The 21940-nt window shown below is 41.1% G+C and overlaps 1 protein-coding gene across 2 annotated transcripts in view; it reads left to right on the forward strand.

Moving 5' to 3' along the window:
- Window positions 1-21724, forward strand: part of DDRGK1 (DDRGK domain containing 1) — a 40039-nt gene extending 18315 nt beyond the window's left edge. Inside the window, exons 4-10 of one of the 2 annotated variants that reach the window (XM_072862030.1) lie at window positions 144-245; window positions 10260-10382; window positions 12587-12625; window positions 17258-17314; window positions 18729-18777; window positions 20087-20286; window positions 21042-21724. In XM_072862030.1, the coding sequence (XP_072718131.1) occupies window positions 144-245; window positions 10260-10382; window positions 12587-12625; window positions 17258-17314; window positions 18729-18777; window positions 20087-20259 (543 nt within the window). In that variant the 3' untranslated portion in view covers window positions 20260-20286; window positions 21042-21724. Of the gene's footprint in view, window positions 1-143; window positions 246-10259; window positions 10383-12586; window positions 12626-17257; window positions 17315-18728; window positions 18778-20086; window positions 20795-21041 lie in introns of those variants that run through there. The other variant, XM_072862029.1, reaches the window with a different exon arrangement.
- The last annotated feature ends 216 nt before the right edge of the window (window positions 21725-21940 follow it).

Here is a 21940-nt window from a genome sequence, read left to right on the forward strand (position 1 = left end):
TTATTATTATTCTCTTTACTGTTTCTTTCTGAACATGCATCTAGGAAGACAGTAAGAACCCCCCCTCATGGTATCACAATATGAAATTAAAAAAATGTATATTCAGGAAGAATAAGGCTTGGCTTGCATAATGTTTTGTTTAGGCTGAAGAAGCAGAGCGAGAAGAACGGAAAAAACTTGAGTCAAAGAGAGAGGAGGAAAGGCGGAAAGAAGAGGAGAGAATACGTCTTGAGGAAGAACAACAGGTGGGATTGGTTGTATTTATAGATGGAAATTTTGAACCAGGTTTGGCTTTGAGATTGCTTCTATGTAAGTTCTGTGATCAGCAGAACTCCCTTTGGCTTTCATTACTATTGCATACATCTTTTATTTGGGTGGTTTGGGTTTTTTTGCTCCATTTTGTTTGAATTACAGTAATACTCAGTTATTTCAACTGTAGATCCCAGCTTTGTTCCCCTAAGTGCTTGGCAGAAGTGAAAACTGCTCCAAACATCAATACACACATGTAGCAGCAAGCACCCACCCGTGGTCAAGTCTAGGGCAAAACGAAACCTAGTCTCCTGGTAGTGGATCTGCTACTGCTGTATGCCATAGTGACAGATTGTTTGGTCAATTTGTTATGTTGACAAACATAACTGATAAAGTTGGCCATTAGTTGGTCTGGGAGCTGTTTAAGTGCAGGTATATGAAGGAAGGAGTTGTACCTAGTTGCAAGAGAAATTTTGGGGGTTGCTTTCTTGGTGTCTGACAGAAGAAGTTCGGTTATCACAGAATCGTAGAATAATGTAGGTTGGAAGGGACCTCTGGAGACCAGCTGGTCTGTCTTCCTGCTCAAACCCACGTCCAGTTAGAGCAGGCTGCTCAGGACCTTGTCCAGCCAAGCTTTGAGTGTCTCTTAATGAAGGAGATTTCTCAACCTCGCCAGGCCCCCGTTCCATTATGCTCATTAGCGCTGCCTGCCTGCCTGCCTGCCTGACGGCTGTAACCAGCAGGGCAGAAAGTGAAAGACATCAGCAACCGATTTTGCAACTGTTGTGTAAAATTATACGATTTTATTCTAATTATACAAATTTACATGTGCTTCACAATTAAAGATTACTAAACTATGCATATGAATGTGTGTGTTAGCAGGAGTGACCCAGAAAAACAGGTACTGTGCAGCTGAAATGCTTTTGTTGAATACTTTCATCAGTGAGGGAGGCAAACTTATTTCAAAGCTGCTTTGTGTATTCTGGGCATAAGTGCTACTGGCTAAGAACTAGGAACGAGTTTCATGCTCTCTGGTGCCTGAGCAAGTTGAGCTTTGCAATGTACTTCTGGAGGCAAGGACGAAAGTGTTCTGCACAATCCTATGCTGCATAATTGCCGTCCCAGGGGAGCATAGCCCCCAGCTTTCAGTGTGAATTTTTTGGGATACTTAAATGTGCATGGATATTTGTGTCTCTGGTTTGTACTGAGCAGATTTAATTTGTTCTAAGTGCAGGTTGTGTAAGTGGAGAGTGTTGCTGATAACATTTTAAAAGAGGAAAAGACAATTTTTCCTTTCCTCTGTTGGGGGCATGAAGGCAGGATAAAGCAATTTTAATTTTTTTTTTTCCATACATTACACACGCAGATTGTATCCATGAGATCTTTTGTAGAATGTACATTTACCTCTGGGGTTATCATCCCCAAAAATCCTTTATCTTCTGAACTCTCTGTTGTTTCCTTTTCATCAATAGAAGGCTCCTGAATTTCAGAAACTGAAATGGATGAGGGGGAAGTCAGTACTACAACATCAGGATGTGTAGCATGGTCTGAGACTTTGACTTGTAAAGCAACTTGAACAAACTTCCAGGGGACCAATTATTCCATAGCTGCCCTTCTGAGAAAGATGTACAAATTTAGAAGTACCTGGTAGCAGTCAAAGCGTGAACCCTGAGGTTGGATAACTGATTTCAGCTAGTCTGAGCCACTCCTGTGCTTAGCCAAGCTGTTTCCTAACAGCAGAACTATCAGCCCTGGCTTCCTGTGGATCCACGTCTACTGCTTCTCCCCTGCCCACACACTTCAGTAGCACCAACTTCTGCCTTGCGGTCCCTGTGACCGCTCTGCTTTTCTCTTAACTATTGCCAATTTCTTCCCCTCATAGTTCCAGTTCAGAAAGAGGTAAGACAAGCTCTGGCTGCCTCTAAAGCACACGTCTAGTGCTCATCCTGCTTTCCATGGGGCTTGGCATAACAGATAACTCAGATGACAGTTTCCCTCCAGTGGTGTATTCTTCTAAGTGTTTTGTCTCCACCCAGTTCCCTAATATTTTTTTCCTAGGATTCTAGGAATTCAGTGTCCTTGAAACCCTGAAGAGTGGGTTGAAATGAACCAAATTACTTCAACACTCTGGGGGGAATTAGGAGGGCACGCTGGCCGGACGCTAGCATTGTTTAAATGTCACTTCCTATAGAGGAGGCTAATGAACAGAATTTCAATTCCTTCCAGCGTGGTAGCCAGCACGGCAGGTGAATTGCTAAGGAAATTGCAGTTGAGCTTGGCCAACCTGCTCAAAAGAAGCTGTAGCCCAGCACAAAGATGTTATCCTGTTGCTTGCCTACGGGTTTGACCTGGGGTTTAGCAGTGGCTAATCAGTGCAGCTGGCTAATCAGGACCAGTCAGGCATGGTTGAAAAGTTGAGTAGAAAATAAGAGTGAAATTCTAACTAGAGGTCTCTTCACACAGAAAGTGCTCATTAACATATTTAACTTTTTTTTTGATCCACTTCTGTTCAATTTAGGGCTGAGTAATTTATTTTGGTTGAATGAGGAAAATCTTATTTGTTTTTATTTTAATTTTCAGTATTCCTAGTAAAGATTGCACTAAAACACTTCCACCTCCATTTTGCAAGGCTCAGTGAAAAAGAGGAATATAAACTAAGGCTTTGGGTTTTTTATTTTATTTTTTAAATTTTGTGCTCAACAGTCCAAAGGAGTACTTACTAGAATTTTGAAAATTGCTCACATGCCCGAATCTAGTTTGCTCTTCACTTGAGGCAATAACTTCCTTGGCTACTTAAATTCTGTAATTTTAACCTTTTTTTTGTTTGGTTCATTTGTTTGCTTTTCCCAGTAGTCTTTATCAGGGCAGCAAGCCAGCCCACCAGGCTACATCACAAATGTTATTCTGCTACTCAGGGGAAAGTGTTTTCAGTATTTTATTTTTTGCTTGGGTCTAAGACAGGTTGATAATAACCACTGAACTTTTTGAGCGTGGATCAAAGTAAACGTGTCTGACAATATTTAATGTCCATCCTCAGCTGTTTTCTGGTAATTTTAAGTCTCTTGTCTTCATCCAAGTCTTTAACAGGAAACAGAACAATTCAAGACTTGTACATGTTTAGGCTGTGTTGCTCGAGTTCCTGCTTCAGTCAGCAGAGAAAGCAGTGTTACAGGGAGCATGGTAATAACAAGACTTCAGTGTTTTAGTCTTGACTGGGTGATAAGAGGGGAAACAAATCAATAGATACTTGATTACTGTGCATGTAAGCATAGCTTGGCTTTATGATCATAACATCTTATCTTTCAAATCTTGTTACCGACTCATTGTATGATGTAAAAATTACTGGCCCTCTCTTCTAGGCCCCTATAAGCGACAAAGAGATCATTGGATTTATTATGTTTTTTATAGAATACATAGGATAAAATGTCATTTATACATTCCTCCAGGGAAAGGATTCTTCCTTTCCACAAGTAACATTTTTGTCACAAGTAAGCCATGTGGACTACACATGTGATGATACTATTCCCCCATATAAGTTAGGAAATGGAAAGGCAAAATTATGAAAGGTAGCTCAAGTAGTGATTGATAGTCATGAGATAAAAGCAAAGGGTAGCTGGTTGTGTGATTTTTGTAGGCAGTTTGATTTGAAACTACATTTCTGTAGCTTATATAATCCCATCAGGCACAAGAAATTTAGACTTTATCACTAAAGTTTGTCTGAGAAATGTTATGGTTGTCAGCTTCATTTTTTCCCTTCCTTTTCCAGTACATCAGAGTACTTCTGCAGGTATAGTGACAGTGGCAAGTCTGTTAGTTTTTATTTCTTTCTTGTGCAGTACAGGAGAGATGTTAAGAGCACTGATGAAGCCTTACTGCCTCCAGTGAAAAGCAGTAACATAACTGCATAAATTGTTTATTGTTTCACTTGCTGCGCATTCAAAGATTTGAACTCATAAATGTGGTGGCTATGCTTTATTTAATTTAATTTCAAATAAATTTAATTAGTGTATTTACGAGAGAATTTAAGTGATGAGCAGCTAGTCTCCAAGTGATTCCTGCACCATTAAATACCATCTAAAAGTTTGTCAGAGGATGAGGGAAGCCAAATAGATTCAGGAGGACAGAAAATCATGTTGCAGCCTGCAGATCTTCTAGAAATTCCCCAGTGTTGATCTTTGATAGTCACCGGGACTGTTAACCCTTTTACACACACACCCCCCCCCTCAAGTAGTTTGAGATATGGAGTCTAGTGGAAATAATGAATTCTTGAGTCAGATGAAAACCCACTTTGTTTTATAGGCAAACTGATAACTCCAATTATTTTGGGGCAGCTCTACACAGTGCTGTACTACAAGTGGGAACTGTGCCTTCAAGGGAGTTATGGGGGCTAAAATCTTGCATATTCTTGAGAAAAATAACCCCCCAGTTCTATTTAAATATATTTGTATGCACATATAAATAAAATGTGGTTGCCCCTTGGCTCCAGTGTTGCAAACCAGATAATATATTTTTAAATTCAAGTTTCCTTTCCAGTGTTCTGATGACCTGATTGGCTATGCATGTGAGGAAGGTCCTTTATAATTGGCATTTGCTTCAGCTCTGCTTTACCCTGGGGATTTCCCTTTCACTCTTGGAGTTTTTTAGTGGTGAGATGGTTTACCAACCGCCACCTTATCAATGAGAGCGAACTTCCTCTGATGTTGCAAAACAGTGTCTTCATACAAAGCCTTGCAGGTTGCTCGCACAAGAGCTTTTATTTTCCCTGTGCACAGGGATTTTTGTAGATTTTACTCCCTCAGCCTAGCTTTGCTGTGCTAAGGAAACTGCTTGTGCAGACGCAAGGCTCACAGTCATCACTCTTCTATACTGAAATGCAATGTTGAACAGGGCATCTTGCCTGCAAATCCATTGCAGAGTAGACTGCTCTCGAAACATAGCTTGATACAGGAGAGAAACTACTAGTCTTCCAGCAAGCAAGCTTTTAACTGTTGTGAAATAAAAGGCCGCAGCAGGAGTGGGGTCTGCTGTTTGTTCACTGTTACATTAAAACAAGATCTGTGTTGCTCAAACACAGCTATGCCCAAAGTTTCCAAACTAGGGCAATTTCATTTAGGCTTTCGGTTTTGCATTTAAGTGCCTAAATAAAAATGGTCTGGATCTTCAGAGGTATAGAAATGGAGGATCGGCTAGTGATCCCAAGGGTCCTGGTGAAGCTTTTGAGAACTAAGACCGTAAGGTTTTGGCTCTTTGATATTTGATCATGTAAGAACAGGCACCAAGTTTTAAAATGTTGATTGTTGAGTTACTTTATTATGTGTAGCATTATGTGAACATGGAGACTTGTGTGCCTCTCAGCAGAGCTTTTCATTATCTGTTTGGCATTTATATCCACTATTCATACATAAACAGTGCATTTCTGGAGGCTGATGGAGACTACTACGTAGTTTCAGTTTTAGCATCAGTTTTCAAGTGTGTATACTTTCCTGAAAATTAATTTCTCCTAAGGAAGTACAAGTTGAAAAGCTTGCAGAAAACTCATTCTACTCTAATTTTGAGGGGATGAGGACTGGTAAGAACACTTATTCTGTCTTTCTAAAGGTATTTTTTTATTTGGTGTCTAAACAGTGGGGTTGGGGGGGAGAATCCTAGAGATCCATCTGGTCTATGCCAAATTATTTACTGTAAAGTCCCTTTTTGCTTCCTGTAGAACCTGCACTAACAGCACAAAACCTGGATGTTATACAAGGAGGGTTTCTCTGGTCCATGAACCTCAAAGCATTTGGCATAGGAACTAGTATGCTTTTCCTCATCCTGCATGTTAATGTAACAGCCACAAACAAGGAACGACTGGTAGCTGGTGGTGGTTGAAGAGAGTCCAGTGTTTTCTCTACCTTCCTCAGTAGCAATGAGATCTTTTCCACTTAGCAGTCGAATAAGCTGCCTATAAATGATTTCTTTGTCAGCAAGTTGGTCCTTTATCTGATTTGCAGGAGAGATGGCACAGCGCACAACTAGCAGTTTCCTCTCCTGGAAAGCTGCTTAAGGCAAAGCTCTCAGAAAAGCTACTTAGTCTGTAGGCCAATATCACTTAGTCTTAGTGTCACCTTAAATGGGTTACTGCAATGAAAGCTAGAAATGGTGGTTCAATATCTTCTTGCTGGACAGTACTGTAAGGGTCCTGACCCTTTGCTAAAAATAGTAATGCATGATAAACCTTCAAAGGCCGTAATCTGTCAACTAGCCAGAGCAGTGCAGTTCCTCAAGCAGCATCCCAGGACTTCAGAGGGACTTGTGATCCCAAGAGTCAAGGTCTGTTTCCAGCTGTAAGTCTAAAAGAGTTTTCAAGATGCTGTGGGTTTCACCTGGTAAAAGATTGGGCTCTTGTGCAGTTGGCACAATTAATGTTTTTGATGTCATGGAAATAATCATTGTGATCAAGGTAAGAGGTGAACAGAAGGTAATGATCTGAAAGGAGCCTCACAGCAAATCTAGGTCCTTGGTGGGCAGGTGGGACGGGGGGGAGCTTGGAGAGCAGTGGAAGGACTGGAACTGGGTGCAGAGGGAAGTCGGTGCTGACCAGATCTGGTATAGGAAGGGGTAAGGGTGTTGAAAAGTGTCTCCCAGAGCGCTGGAGATCCACAGACTGCATGGAGCTCTGGAAGCTCTTGGGTCTCTGCCATGCAGGGTGGCACATGAGACTTATAGCAAGCATGGAGAGGTAGAGTGAATCCAGCAGTGATAATGTGGACATTTTGTTAGAAGAAGGAGAGAAGAAAGAAAGGTTTGAGTGATTAATTTTGTGTTTTGTTTCAATAAAGACATGATCAGAGTGGGAGAGTTTGTTCTTCACATGCAGTATAGTAAACTGATCAAAAGGAAATCTTTACACTGTGCAAGCCCCCAGTTTCAGTAACATTTAGGTGGTGAGAAGAGAAGCAAACCTGCTTTTTAAAAAAAAAAAAAAGGCAAGCAGCTGAAGGTGAGCATCTGCAGTTACCAAATTTCCATGATGCTGGGATTTCCCCACCACCCCACCCATCGTTGAAGGGAGGTGGCCCAGCTATTATCTCTCCTCTGAGCCACATGCTTTACCACTTAACTCTACAGCAGTTAATGAGATCAGAATGGGGAGAGGTGAAGAAACCTGACTAAGATGTCGGCTTTTCTAAATTTATATTTGAGCTGAGTGCCCCCTGTATGACTTGCATGAAGCAAGTACTGGTCTGTGTTTCGTCAGTAGACCCTGGGGTGCTGAGAGTGTTTCTGTGTGTGGGTTATGCATACAGACAGACTGGTTTTTGTGGGAATTCAACCTGCCTAAATTTGACCCTGCATCTACCATGCAACTGCTGCGTGGCTTGGGCATGCGAAAGAAGAGAGCTAGCACAATGGTGGAAAAAAATAGCTGAGAACGTGTTAACAGAAAGCCTGACTTCGCTAGGGTTCCCCCTCCTCAGCTTCCACTGCTGTTGCTGGTTGCTTCTCCCAGTGCAGTTATGTGAAGTCATCTCTCCTCTTGGCTTTGAACCACTTTACAGTTTGGCTAAACACTTTGAATCAATTGAATCATAGGTGAATTTAGGTAGTAAAGCATGTGAGACTGTGCAGGAAGTGGGTGGGATTTTTAGTTATTAGATGAAGAAGCTTCTGGAAATACTTAGCGTGATGGAGGAGGCTACAACGACCAGAAACATGAGGCTTTGAGGGCTGACATGCTTTAGCTACCAAAGCAGTGGCTCAGACCCCTGGAAATGCTCTGCTGATCATAGCATCAAAATTTAGGATCTGGAAAACAAACTCATGTTGGCTTTTAGGGAGGGTGCAAAAGAGGGACTGGTCGGTGAGTGCTTTGCTAGTCTCACAGCAGAGATGCTTTTCTGCATATGTTGGAACTGTAAGTCCTGATATTAAGGTGCTGGTATGCTTTAATAAAGTTGAAGGTGGTGTTCTTCAAGTAGGTAAGGAAGACAGGAATGAGTCTTGTTCATTTGTTGTTAGACCTTCCAGAAACGGGAAAGTATTTCTCAGTTATTGTTGCTCTCAGTTGTAAATGGGACACTGTCTTCTGATTTTATTTTTTTTTTTAAGAACGATCTAGAAATTATTTGTCAAGGCAATTTTTAGTTTTTCTGATTTCTATTTTTTTTCTCATTTCAAATCCTGTTGAATTACAACCTCTGTAATAGACCAGGGGAAGAACCTCATTCTTGTATTTCCAGGATCAAGATTAAATTTAATGCACTTACAAGAAAAGAACAATTGCTGTCATGTCCAAATGAAATATGGTTATGTTGTTCTTGGCACCTGTAGTACTTATAAGAAAAAAAGATCTACTGTTGGGCTTCTGCTAATAATCATTACGGTGATGAATGACCTAGAAAATGGTCTTGTTTTGTCTCAAGAGCTTCCTCAGATCTGTAGTTTTTTCATAAGGTAGCGGTTAAAAAAATGGTTTTGACTTTGCACATACAGTAAGATCCTTTCAGTCCTGTTTTTCCCATACTTGTATGTTGGTAGCATTCCTTCTTGTGATTTTCTGGGAGTTTGATTAAATACAGTTGGGACCAAATACTTTTTGTTTTCAGTTTTTATTGAAGGGCAACCTTCCCATGACCGCTTTTGGTGTCTTGCTGGTTTTGGCCTTACATGGCATATTTTTTAACATGGACATTTTTCAATATACTTAATTACCTGTTCCTGTCTCTTCCTGTTTTAATGGAAGAAGTGTTTGCTTTCCAGCTATTTAAGGAAGCAATTACCATATTAGTGTCAAAGATGTAGCATGGCAAGCATTTAGAAATCAATGTAATTGTTCTGTAAGATATTAATTCCTGTGCTAACAGTAAAGGAATGCCCGGAGATTGTCACTGAAATGTGAAGAACTCATCTTTCTAAGTTTGAATCAAGCCTTTGCAATGTGATAGCAACCAGAGGCCAGTCAAATTGGAATCTCATTGTACCAGGTGCTGCACAAACATAAATTTCTCTGTGGAAGAAACCGTTGTGTAAGGAAACATTTTTGTTCTGTGTGAAGTTAAATGTGTAAAGTGTTTTGGAGAAGACCAAAACAAATTTTAAAAGAAAATCGTGGAAAGCTGCAAATCGATGAGCTCCCAGTAAAAACCTGTTCTTATTTGAAACATTTAAATCATCTATCACATTCCAAAACTTTTAATTGCAGTCTTGCTGTGCGAATGTGTGACTATTCTACATTACCTAGTATGCATCACCATTTCACCGATGTCAGGCTTGGAGTTTTCTGGGTTGGCATTTTCTTTTTCTTTTTTTTTTTTTTAAGACGTCAACATTTCTGTTAGGGTAGGTAACTGAAAGTATCTTTATTGCACATAACTAAAAGCAGAGCCTGTAGGTTTTGGTGAACAATCAAACATGTAAAAACCCCTTTTTTAATACAACCATACCCTGTCTCCCATGCCTAAAATACTTTATACAGTTATTTACATTCCACGTAGACATAGTTTGCCTGTATGTCATAAGAAAGATTTTACTTGAAACTCTTTTACAGGCCAGCTTCATCTCACACACAGATGGACACCAGTGTAACTCCACTATTCTTTGTGATCACTCCCAATGTACACTAGTGTATGTCAGAGCAGAATTGGAGCCAGTTACTGAAAATGTGGCTGTTGCATCGAAGTGCAGTTAGGGGCAGGGACTTCCTGTCACGGGATCTGCAGAAGAAACATGCAAATTAAGAAAGCAGGTCGCTATATAAGCGTGGTTTTCTCCCCTGTGTCAGATCTGTTAAGAACCAGCCTAGGTGTATTGTGTGCAAGCTTACACTACCATGTGAGATGGTTATTACCTTAAGGGTGGCTTCTGAAATTAATGATGCCATCAAGGGAGAACTTAGATGCATTTTTAGAAACTTTTTATCTGCTGTCTGTCCTAGTAAAACCAGACTCCAGATAAAGAAGATGCTACTTTACTTAAAACTAAACCTGATTTGGGGAGGAGCAAACTGACCACTTGTCATCTTTTCTGTTCAGGAAGAGGAAAAAAGGAAGGCAAAGGAAGAAGAGGAGAAGAGAGAGTATGAAGAGTACCTGAAGCTGAAGGAGAGTTTTGTAGTTGAAGAGGAAGGGGTTGAAGAATCAATGACAGAGGAAGAGGTATGTATGTGAGGCTGTTACTGCAGTTTCCTTTATCTTTGTTAGACTCAGGTTGCCCTTACTGCATTCTGTCTCATATAAAATGAACTTGAAAGTAGGAGTCAGCCAAACGTTTTTTTGCTTGTAGAAGCTAAATTGTGTATATGGCACACATTAACCTGGAGTATTTCCTGGGGAATGCTACAGTCCCTCATTCCAGACTCCTACAAGTTAGCTTAGAGTACTAAGGCAAATGCATATTGCTGGAAATGAGTTCTCTTCTCCCTCAATGTAAGGACTGAACTAAAATTAATCCTGGAAGTCAGATACTCTTTTACTGTCATCATCTTTGCTCTACCCATATACAGTGGGCCGGATGAAAGCAAGGCTAAATATGGAGTTTGGTAGTGCCCACATATCTTGGGAGGAATTGCTTGGGTTTGGTTTTATTTTCTAGACCAATGGAGCTGCTGTGAAATCAAATGAAAAATCAAGCTCTTGTCTTAAAAGGCTTCTGTTAAGAGAATTCACAGGACACAGCCTAGGTGCTTGTGGGTTGTACGCTGGAAAACTGTACGTTCAGCGTTGCAAATGATCGCTATGGTTGATAGTATTTCAAACTCTGCATAACGTTCAAGCATGCTCCTCCTGTGGCTGCCTGCAGACGTGTTGCTGGGCTGGTGGTTGAAATGTGATACTTGACATAATATCACAGCAAACTTGAAAAAGTTCCACTGTTGTGGGAGGCAGTGTTCTTATTCTGTCTGCTGAAAACCTGTTAGACTAATTTTAATTGCTCTCATATGCTGAAGTTGCTCTTGGGTTGTAGCTGCCAAATTTGAGCTGCCCAATGCATTTCATGGTAAGTATTTTTTTCAGGGCCATGTGTGCCTGTGCTCCTCTGCTAAAGTGACCCCGTTGAATTGAATGGATTTGCTCTTAGCGTGACTGAGAGTGGCTTTGGGCTGAGGAGCTTGTAGTGAGTCAGTACCGCTTGACATCAGTCACAAGTTCTCGCTATGGACCCCTTCCCATTGAGATGAATTCCTCCATCATGCCAGGATTAAAACCAAGAGAAGTTGTATCTGGTGATGGGGGATTTCCTAAGATGCAGAGAACAGCGAAATGCATACTTCCTATTGAAAGTTCCTTCAAAAATGTGTGCCTGTCCTGTTAGAAGACCAGATTATACCTAAATATTAAATTGTTCCACTTTAGATACCCTTTAAAGCTAGAATGTGTTTATTGTCTGTGTTCCTACAGCTGCCTGTCAAGGAGAAATTAATCTTTCCGTCTGTGGGAACAGAGAAGGGTGTTCCTCACTCAAAAGAGCTTGGCAGGGAGTTGATGATGCCTGGATCTCAACATAAGATATCTTTGGTAGGAGTGGGGAGATAGAACTTTAATAGTAGGCGATTTGAAAGTCATCTTCAGAAACAATTCAGAAACAGGTACATAGCTATTTGGAGACACCAGCCTTGCAGAAATGACAAGGCACCCTTCTGCCTTGTGGTGGATAATGTACTGAAGCATTTTAGTATCCTGTTACGATAGATGACTCTGCCATATGTTGTTGAGGCTAGTGTGCTGAAACTCGTGCTGAAAATTAAGATCCTGAGTCCAGAGCTAAGCAGTTAATTAAGGCTGATTGATTTCCAGGGTTGCAGAGTAACTTGATCTCCTGTTAACTTAAATGCACACTGTTTGCATTGTGCATTTGAAAATTGAGCCGCTTATATTAAAATGCCGGATTTCAGGTGCATAGCTTTGAAAATGGCTTGAGCTTCCACATGTGTTGCACAGCTGTGTGCTGCACTTGACCATCTGCATGAGCTGTCTCCTGAATCACTCTATTTTACGTCTGCACAAAATGTCCTCAGTGTGTATATGTAACAATGCAGGATGCACAAACTCACCCAGATGTGGTTATTTCAGGGTATGTATGATGTGAAGAATAAAAGATGCAAAGATTTCTTTTCAGAAAATACTTAAACACAAATTGTACTTGAGCTATATTCTGTCTTAGAAAATACCTCTTATAAATTCCTAGTTAAGATTAAATCTAGGTATATATTTTTTCCAGTTCAAAATCTTCCCCAGTGTATATGTTTAAAACTTCACAGGTATGCAAGTAGACACTTTTATAATATTTGTACTCAGCAAGTTTACGATGCATTTAATGTTCATGAGTTTAAAATAACAATTGTTTTCCTTGCTGTATCCAGTCTCGCAGCTTTCTAATCGAATTTCTGGAATATGTTAAGGTAAGCTACCATTGGTCTTTCTCCTCCTTCCATACTTGTTAGATTGTGTAAAATATCTTTGTCAAAGAGCTGAGTTGCAGAAAGAAGGAAAATCTTTACTTCCTCTTTGATTTACTTGAATATTTAACAAGTAACAAAAGTGGTACCTTAGATAAAATCTGCATTATTTACTTAACCATGCATGAGCATGTCTATCATTGTTAAAATGGTTTGTAATTATAGCTGCGTCTTGGCTTTTTGGGGCAGGATTGTAGCTCTTACCCTCTTTCATAAGGATAGGCGTTATAAACTCTGCGCCTGGTGGATCACCCTCAGGGTTTATGAACAGCAGTGTTTGCTTTTGGTTAGTATTTGGGACATTCAGGCTTTTTGTATGTGAACATCAGCTACTGATTTAGAAAACAAGTCTCTACATCTCAGCTCAGCACGAATGAGAATTGCTGTACCAGCATGTGGCCCGCCGTGCAGGATGCGTTTGTGTCTGAAACACTGGCGTTGTAAAGGTCAATCCAACTTTTCATGCGATTTCTTCTCTTGTTTTTCATCTGTGCAATTTGCAATGTTGTCGTAATGTTTGGAAGGGATATTTAAGGAGAAGATCACTTGTTTTTAACAGGGTGTGTTAGTCTCCCTTTCATCGTACTGTATGGTCGGTTATTTAAAACCTGTGGAGTGTTCATGAGGATTTCCACTTTTGATCTGTAAGGACAAATGCTTCTTTCTCCACTATTGGTATGTCAAAGGTCAAATGCATTTTTCTACTCCTACTCTAACAATGTTATGCAAATCTTTTGTCCTAATGAATCCCTTTCCTCCTTTACTGGAAACCGGACTCTTGCCTGACAATCTATGGCGTGTGTGAAAGGCTTCATTAGTAAGCAAATCACTGGTATACTTAGTAAAGTCCTAATCATTTTGTTAATCCGGAGTCTGGCACTCTGGGCCAGTTTTGCATGTCCATTACCCCAGGAAAAACCCGGAGTTACAAACAGATTTGACTTACAGGTAACTCTCCACAAGGAGTCAATCTGAGTGATTGCCGTGCAAGTCTGGACAATGGCTCGATCGTTCCAGAGTCGCTGCAAAGCTGCGGTGCAAGCATCTTCTGCTGTGCTGCTCTCTGCCTCCTGTGTCACGGGCACTTTTGGTGGTGTATCCCATTGCCATCAGGCCACAGTGAGAGAGGCTCCTAGGTTTGCATCTGTCAAGTGCTTTCTGATCAATGTGATCTCGGGGGGTAATTTGGAAAAGTCTAAGCTAGTAGCACTCGGAGTTAGGACTTACCTTCGTTGCTGCAGCCCAAATGAAAATAGCCCCTGTTCAGTAACCAAGTCCCCAGCATAAGCCAGTCAACTCTGATCAGAAGCACTGCCCAAAAGCAGATGAGACAGCTGAGAATAGATTGGAAAAGCTGTGGGTGACATGTTTAAAGAGCCTAAGTAAAATCATGGAGCGACAATGAACCATCAGATGGCACGTTTCATTTTGCAGCCATGCAGCGATTTCAATATTCTGTTTTCCACAGAAGCCAGAGAGATTTCTTTGAAAGGGAGGGGAACTTTGAAATGGCCATGTCTGTTAAGACCCCCCTCTATTTCAATTACTAACTGTGGAAATAGACTACATGGTACGGTGTGATCCAGTTCACCCGTTCCCATCTAAGGCTTTCAAGATACTGCCAAGCTGTGGATTAAGGAAAATGTGCTGTTCTTTATTGATAAACAGGCTGCCCTAGGATAACAGTAGGTAGAACAATAGGATATTCCGATGTCCCTTGGGATCTTCCACAAAAATTGTGAGGGTTTCCAAGGGATAACGCAGTAGGGTCTGATTCTGCACATTGCCCTGGTGGTTGTGATGGATGGAACAGATTAGTCACAAACTCTCAGTTCAGTGTTTAAGCACATAGGTATAGTTTTATATTAGTCACTTCTACTTGACGTCAGAGAAATTAAGCACAGGCTGAAAACCTAATTCAGAAGTGCTTCGACACCTGACTTCCTATGCAGAGATGAGTTGCAGAACTGGGGCATTGCTTTCTTTTACAAGTTTTAATATTTCTTTTTTTTTAATCTTGAAAGTATGCTTAATATATAGATTATGTATAGCCCTCATCTTCTGTTCTATCCACAGAAACCGTTGACTTACATCAAGAAGCAGTGCTAAGCTGGTAGTAGCTGTCTGAAAAACTTATAAATTAAAAGATCAATTGGCATTTTAAAAAATAAAATTTAATTTAGCTCTTCTGTTGAATAACTTATTTTACTGGTATAACTGGCTGGAGGTAGCTCACCCCATGCTTCATTCCTAAGGGTGTTTGAAATAAAATGAGCCTCTTTTCTCCAGCTCTGCCTTGTGGGATTGTTTTAAATGGGATTTTTCTCAAAGGCACCAAAAGGATTGATGCCCCCCCATTCTGCTTTTCTGAAAGCTGAGCATGTCCCTTCCTTTGGGGCTTTCATAGTAGCCCCTCAACCTCAATCTGACTGCTGTGATATCACCAGCTCACCCCTCAGGCGGTGGCATTATCTCTGCTGCAGTCGCTGTCCTGTGTATTTGCTTCTTACAGCGGCCAGTCCTCAAGTTACAGACTTGACTGCTCTGCTCTCAGAGGAGCAGAATTACCAGTTCTCAATGGCAGCCTTATGGGTTTACTCAGCAGAACTGTAGCTGGCACAACACACCTTACAAACCAGCTCTGTGGGCTCTCTGAGCAGTTAGAAAAAAAATTAATAATGAAGTGGGCAGAGGTTAAAGAGTGCCTAAGCAGTTGCCTTGCTGTGGAGCTCTAGCTCCGTTGGCCCAGGGAAATATGAGCCTGCGCTTTGTCCATCAAACTGTTCTCACCCGGCTTGACAGTATATCATTAAATGCATCTGAATTACAGCCAGTGAATTGAAACAGCAAACTCCATTTTCACCACATTTGAAAGGGATAGCGAAGGACTTGGAGGCTTTACCCCTTCCTGTTTTTTCTTTAAGAAAAATGACACTTACAAGATAAGGGAAAAAATTCCTACTCATTTTAATCCTGGGAGCTCTTGCTCTGTTTCATCCCTTGCTGAGGACAGCAGCAGAATCATAGCTAAAATTAAATGAATTCAGTAAAATGTGGATGTGTATATGTTGTTCTATGAAAGTTAAGCCTGTCTAAAACGTGAAGCATGTGGGGAAGTGTTTTGTTCGCTTGGGACCTCACAATGCCATTATATTTCAGAGTGCGTGTGGGGAATGCATCCTAATTCCACCCCACCCTCTGGGCTCTTATTCACAGCAGGATCTGTCTTGGAAAACTTCCACTAAACTTGGTCATTGAGGGTGAATATCTTCCAGTGAAGGTTTAAATCCTGTTTTTCTTGTTTACGTGGCTTTGCACCTCCCCCCAACCCTTTTAAAAGAAGATGTGACAAATCTTGGCAGTTCCCAGCTCTGAGAACTGAATTCCATGGACTGGTTCCAATTCCATGCGTTCAGTCCATGGTATTCAGTTCTCTAGCTTGGCTGCATCGAACTTCACAACTACTAAGTCTGTGCGTGGCTTTTTTTGTCTGATTTTATTAATTAAAAAGATTCATCTATTTCAGCCTCTCTTTATTTCTTCAGTGTCCTTCCAGTGTACTTTCAAGATCAGAAACAAATGCATTTATCATTTGAAGTATTGCATCTGATAATGTAAATGTAGCTCTTGTGGCCGTACATATATGAGTCTTAGGAATGTAGTCCAGAATGCTAACTGAACAGTTTTCAAAAGTTTTATATTTTCCAAATTCCTTATAAACAGTGCATCCTTTTACTGCTTCTAAACAGATGAGTTTCTAAAACTTTTGCAGATAAGAAAACAGGAACCAAGTAGCTCCAGACGAGCGCACCAGGTGTTTTCTCTGTAATTCTCTGAAGCTACAGAGAAGCATAAAACCAGATGTGAGCAGTGGTGACTGCGTCCTGACTGAGAGAGGCTGCAGTAAGAATATCTTTCAAAAGCAAAATGAAAATTTGCAGTTCCTGCTTCTGCCTTTGTTCTCAGAGAACATCGCGCTGGCTGCACAGGAGTGTGCTAGCAGTACACTTCCAGCACTGACAACTTTAATAAGGTGTTCAGTTGCTTAGGAAGATTATTATGGTGTTAATGCACATGACATTAGTAAAACAGGCTAAAGCACTTAATGCTGCCAGTCTTGTCTGGATTTTTATGTATGCGCTGATATATACCGGTGATCATTTTAAAATGTACTTTGAAACATCTCTCAAACAAAAAGAGATCTTGCTAAAGCGTACTGGAAATTAAAGGTAGCAGTTGAAAAAGTCAGGTGGCAGGGAGAACAGAGCCATGGCTGTTTATCATGCTTGTACTCATCCTGTCCTCCTGACATAAAGAAAGTTCAGGATGAACGCTGGCAAATGTATTTGAATCTTCACTTAAGTGGGTCAGAGCATCCAGTTTTTCCACAGAGCAGAGTGGCTTACGTAACTTAAGTTAGAGTTTTTCATCAGAGAAAAGTGCTTACTAGGAAAAGTTAGTTAGAATGGCAGGTTCTGCTTTGTCTATTAAATGCATTTTTTTTATTTAAAAGAAAAAGAAATATGCTACCCCTTGAATTCATCAGCTGCATTTAACTCTTGTTTGTTTCCATAGAAAACAAAAGTAATCCAGCTGGAGGACTTGGCTTCACATTTGGGTTTAAGAACACAGGTAAGTACTACCTTTTGAGGTGCAAGTACAAGCAATGAGTTTAAAAGGACAGGAGAGAAAGGGTAAATAAGGGTAACATCGATGCAAGTTATTTTCAGCATTACTGAAAATGCTTGGATTTTGGTGAAGTTCAGCAAAATCAGCCCTAAAAATGTGGCCATCCATCAAAGTACCATCCAGCCAGTGAAGGATTGTTGGCTTACAAGATTGTTTCAGTGAAGAGTGCTCAGCCTGCCTCTTGCACAGCTGCCTGTTGGCTAATGGATCCCATAGTGTTTGCAAATCTAGTAACAGAGCAATTCAGGGTACTTGGGAATCAAAAGCAGAGCTAGAAGCAAATTCAGACACTGCCTGCATAATTGGACGATGTTGTTATGTTTGCAGACAATCAATAGATGAGGTGTTTTGCTCCAACTGCTTGTGTATTCTTAGAACATTTAAGAATTTGTATCTTCCGGTGCATTACTTATGAAAATTGTCCCTCTTAGCACCATATAAGCCTGTCAAAGTGAGCTCATGGTGTGATATCTGTACTTCCCCCCCCCCCGGTTCTTTTTCTGTTCTCTAAACATTCTATGCTTTGACTCTGAAGAATAGTCGTGGCTTGGTTTATTTTAATTTGAGCATATTTGACATATATTTCTAAGTGACCAATGTTTTCTGTTGCTCTGTACCTCATCTGATCTTGGGGTGCCCCTTCACAGCAGCTTACACTGCTGTAAGTCCAGGCTGCTGTGCCCCTGCCTCTTTCTTAAACCAGAACTTCATTTAAGCATGCAGTGAGCCAGTTCAGGGAATTTATCTGGTTGAAATCTAAACTATAACTTGCTTCTGCAGTCACATAAAGGCAAGAAAGGGAGAGAGGCACAACTGTGGAAAACAGGGCTTAGATACTAGCTTAAGGTGTAGCGGAACTGCATGCTCGGAGTAACTATAGAGCTAACCCAGCAATAAATTCAACAAGTTGTTCTTTGGATTGGTAAAAGAGATTTCCTCTTAAATGGATTAGGAAAAGAAAATATAAAAAGCTCTGGAATGTCCTGAGTGTAGCCAGGTTCTTGGAGAAGTACCTCAGTGTACTTCATGGAACTCGCGTGTTGCATTAGCACTAGGCAGCCTTTCCCTGGGAAGATGTGTATAACCATCCCCCTTTCATAAAACTGACGGCTAACTTAGCAATTAAAGTCTCTTTTGGGGATAGGGAGGTTACTTGCACACCCCAAAATGCAGAAGCTCACTTCATCCTTCTAAGACCAAAGGGTTTACTGCATCTGTCTGTGTGGAAATACTGATGTATATCCTTCACTGAAGTCTTTCAGACTGAAGAATTAAACGTAAGCCTCCATCTGAACATGTGAAATGTTTTTTGCCTTCCTCTTGATCAGTTTATTACTCCTTTTTCCCTTCTGAACAGGATGCAATTAACAGAATCCAGGACCTGATGGCAGATGGCACTCTAACAGGTGACAGCCAAAACACAAAGGGGACTTTATTATAGGTGGTGCAGAAAATGCCTTAACTATGGTAGAGAGAGACTTCCAGTGTAATTTCTGTTTTACACTGTAGAAGATCCTAGTAGGACCTGATAAATAGATATTTTTATTATCCCTGCTTCAGTGCCATGAAACTAGTGTTTAAAGCACTATGGGATGTGATTGCTCTATGATACAGAGCTGGGGGGTGAATGTCCCCAACAGTTCAGGAACCAGCACAAGGTTCTGCGTGTTGATTGAGCCCTGCTGAAGGCCTTTAGGGGTTGCTGAGCAGCCAGCTGCAAATGATGTATTCTGAAATCTGAATCTGAAAGAATCCCTTGGATGTTTTGGGGTAGTTTGCAAGCCTGTTTTAAAGCTGCTGTGGCTAAAGGCAGTACTGGGGCGCGGCACGCTGTGGGAGAAGCAAACATCCCAGAGCGCTCCAGGATGCTGTAGTAAGTGGTGCTTGTTCCTAGCCATGTACCCATGCAATCAAAGTTGGAATGTAAGCAGAGACTGAGCATGTGGGTAGCTCCCTGTCTGAACAACTCTGTTTTATTGCTGGGCAGTCTTTTTCTTTCCGAGGATGAAGTAGGGGAAGGTGCCAAGGCAAACATTTACTGACCTGATATTGTGGTCATGGCTGGGAAGCAACTGTCTTGGTGGGTACATGTGGATACCCATTCGAGTGACATAAAAGTACTCTGAATCAAAGCGTAAGGATGCGTACTGTCCTGGCTGTGTCTGTGGCCTAAAAGGCATGTCAATGAGGCGCTTTGCCTTGCATTTGATCCTGTAATGCGTTAAGAACAGAGAGGTCTATTCGTGCTCTTGATGCAGCAACTGAAATACAGAAATTGAGCTTCATTCCCTTTTAGAGGGTAAGTTGGAATGGCTGAGCTGGGCCGCGCAGGGTCTCTGAATCACCTCCTGGGCCCTCCTGTTGCTCTGCCTTTCTCTACCAGCTGCCTGGGCCCAGGACATCAGCACCGAAGCTATATACCTGAAGTAGCTGCTGTGATACTCCCAGCTAGCTGCGTACAATGAAAAGAATGTGTTCCTTTGCTGAACAAAATTAGTCTTACCAAGGCATTTGGCTATTGTCATAGCCCTGCTCAAAGACCCAACAGTAGAGAGGAGATAAAAGCCTGCCTGCTAGCACGTTGTTCTGCCTGCCTTAGATATGAAATGCAGCCTCAGCAGTTTGAACGTCCCTTCCAAAAGAAGTGACTGATATCTGTCGGGAAGTGAGAGGAGCCAAAGTGCTGACTTCTAGGTCCTTTCTTTCCCCTTGTAGGTGTGATTGATGACAGAGGAAAGTTCATCTACATCACTCCAGAGGAGATGGCTGCCGTGGCTCAGTATATCAAACAGAGAGGACGAGTCTCCATCGCAGAGCTGGCCCAAGCAAGCAATTCCCTGATCAACCTCCAGCCTGACAGCCGAGCTGTTGCTCCAACTGTGGCATGAAATTGTGGCGTGAGAAAAATACAGCAGGTGTGAGAAAAATACAGCAGGAGTTTAACCTTTTACTGAATAAGCCACATAATTAAAAACAAACAAGAACCCCTCTAGTCCATTCATGGTGCTTGAAGATAGGATGCTCTTTTTAAGCATCAGCTGCAAGACTTGATCAAAAGTTTTGCTTTTCATTCTCTTACAGCTGGTATAAAATAGGACAGTTGTTTGTACAACAGAGGCTACCCAAGAACTTGGCGCTAAAACACTCTGATGCAGCTGTACCCCAGGGATATCAGTAATTCATACATGGTTACTTTATCTTGACAGTCAGTTTCATGTGACTACACCCAAACTTTTTCCTGTTTCCAGATTCTGATGTCTGTATCAAATATATTTGGTTTTGATTGCATTCAGAATTCTCCAGGCTTGCTCTGCACTTATGGAGCTGTATAACTTTGTGGCAATGACGTATACAGCCCAGCATAATAGATGTGTAGGGGAGAGGCTTGCAGATTTTGTCTTCTGTATCAACATTGGAAGGATAGAGTAAAAAGAAAATACTGCAAGTGTCTTTGTTCTTACTGAAATATATACTGAAACTCTAGAAAGAGTGCTTGCTATGTTGTGAGAACTTCCAGAGGTTATTTCAGAAAACCTTTCCTGTATAAATATGTTTTGCTTGGTTTATATAATGTAAAAAGTTCACTCACAACCAAGCTGCGTTATTTTTCTGTAGCCAAGAGACAGAAACACCTCCAGGGAAAGGCTAACTGGCCTCATTTATTGTGCAGGCCAATTCTACTGATACCAACCAGATCCTGATGATTCATCCTTTGAAGTAAGAGCCAGCTCAGTGTGTCTGAAGGCCTCAGACACCCCCGCCCTGTGGCCTTTGTGTTCTGGTTGTTTGGGTTGTTTTTAAAATAAAAAATTCAGGCACTATGAGTCATGCAATTAATGTTACCAGTAAATGGTTATTAATATATTAATTGTAGGTGTCAGTATATTTCCTGCGTAAGAATATTTATTTTTTTTAGTAGCCTAATTGATGCTTTGTTAATTCTCCTTTCTGCAATCAACAGAATCTATGTGGATATACAGTAATTGGGGAGGGCAAGAGGGGCTGGTTTTGTCTCTGGCAAGCTCAGAGGTAACTTGTGTAGACTAAAAGCTGCATTATCAGTGAGATGAGTTAGCAATAAAACAACGGAAGGAAGCATATTTCCTTTTTAATATCTGCACTACTGCTGAATGTGATGCTCTGCAGGAGTGCTGACTTACGGCGCAGCACCACGCGTTGATGTGAAAGATCTGTATGTCGTTACTGTGTTGCACACCAATAACCAGCAAAAAGATTACTTGAGATTTGAGGCTTGTATAGACTCTTAATAATTCAATTCTCTCAATAATTCAATAATTAATAATTCAATTCTTAACGATTCTTTTAATAAAATAAACAATATTGAAAGAATTGCAGGTATTTGTATTTGAGAGATCTTTTTTAATATGTTGAAGGATTTTGAGGTAAAGGAGCCAGCCAGCAATGCCATAGGCTCCATTGTGCCAGTCAAAGACCAGAGGTATGCCATTAAATCCGCTGAAATCGCCCCAAAGGGTACTCAGTTCCTGTGAATGTAACAAATGACACCACGTCCGCTGTGCAGTGCAAGCTTGCTTCTGCTCTGCTCGT

Source organism: Ciconia boyciana, chromosome 5 (assembly GCF_034638445.1).
Source record: "Ciconia boyciana chromosome 5, ASM3463844v1, whole genome shotgun sequence".
NCBI classification, from domain to species: Eukaryota; Metazoa; Chordata; class Aves; order Ciconiiformes; family Ciconiidae; genus Ciconia; species Ciconia boyciana.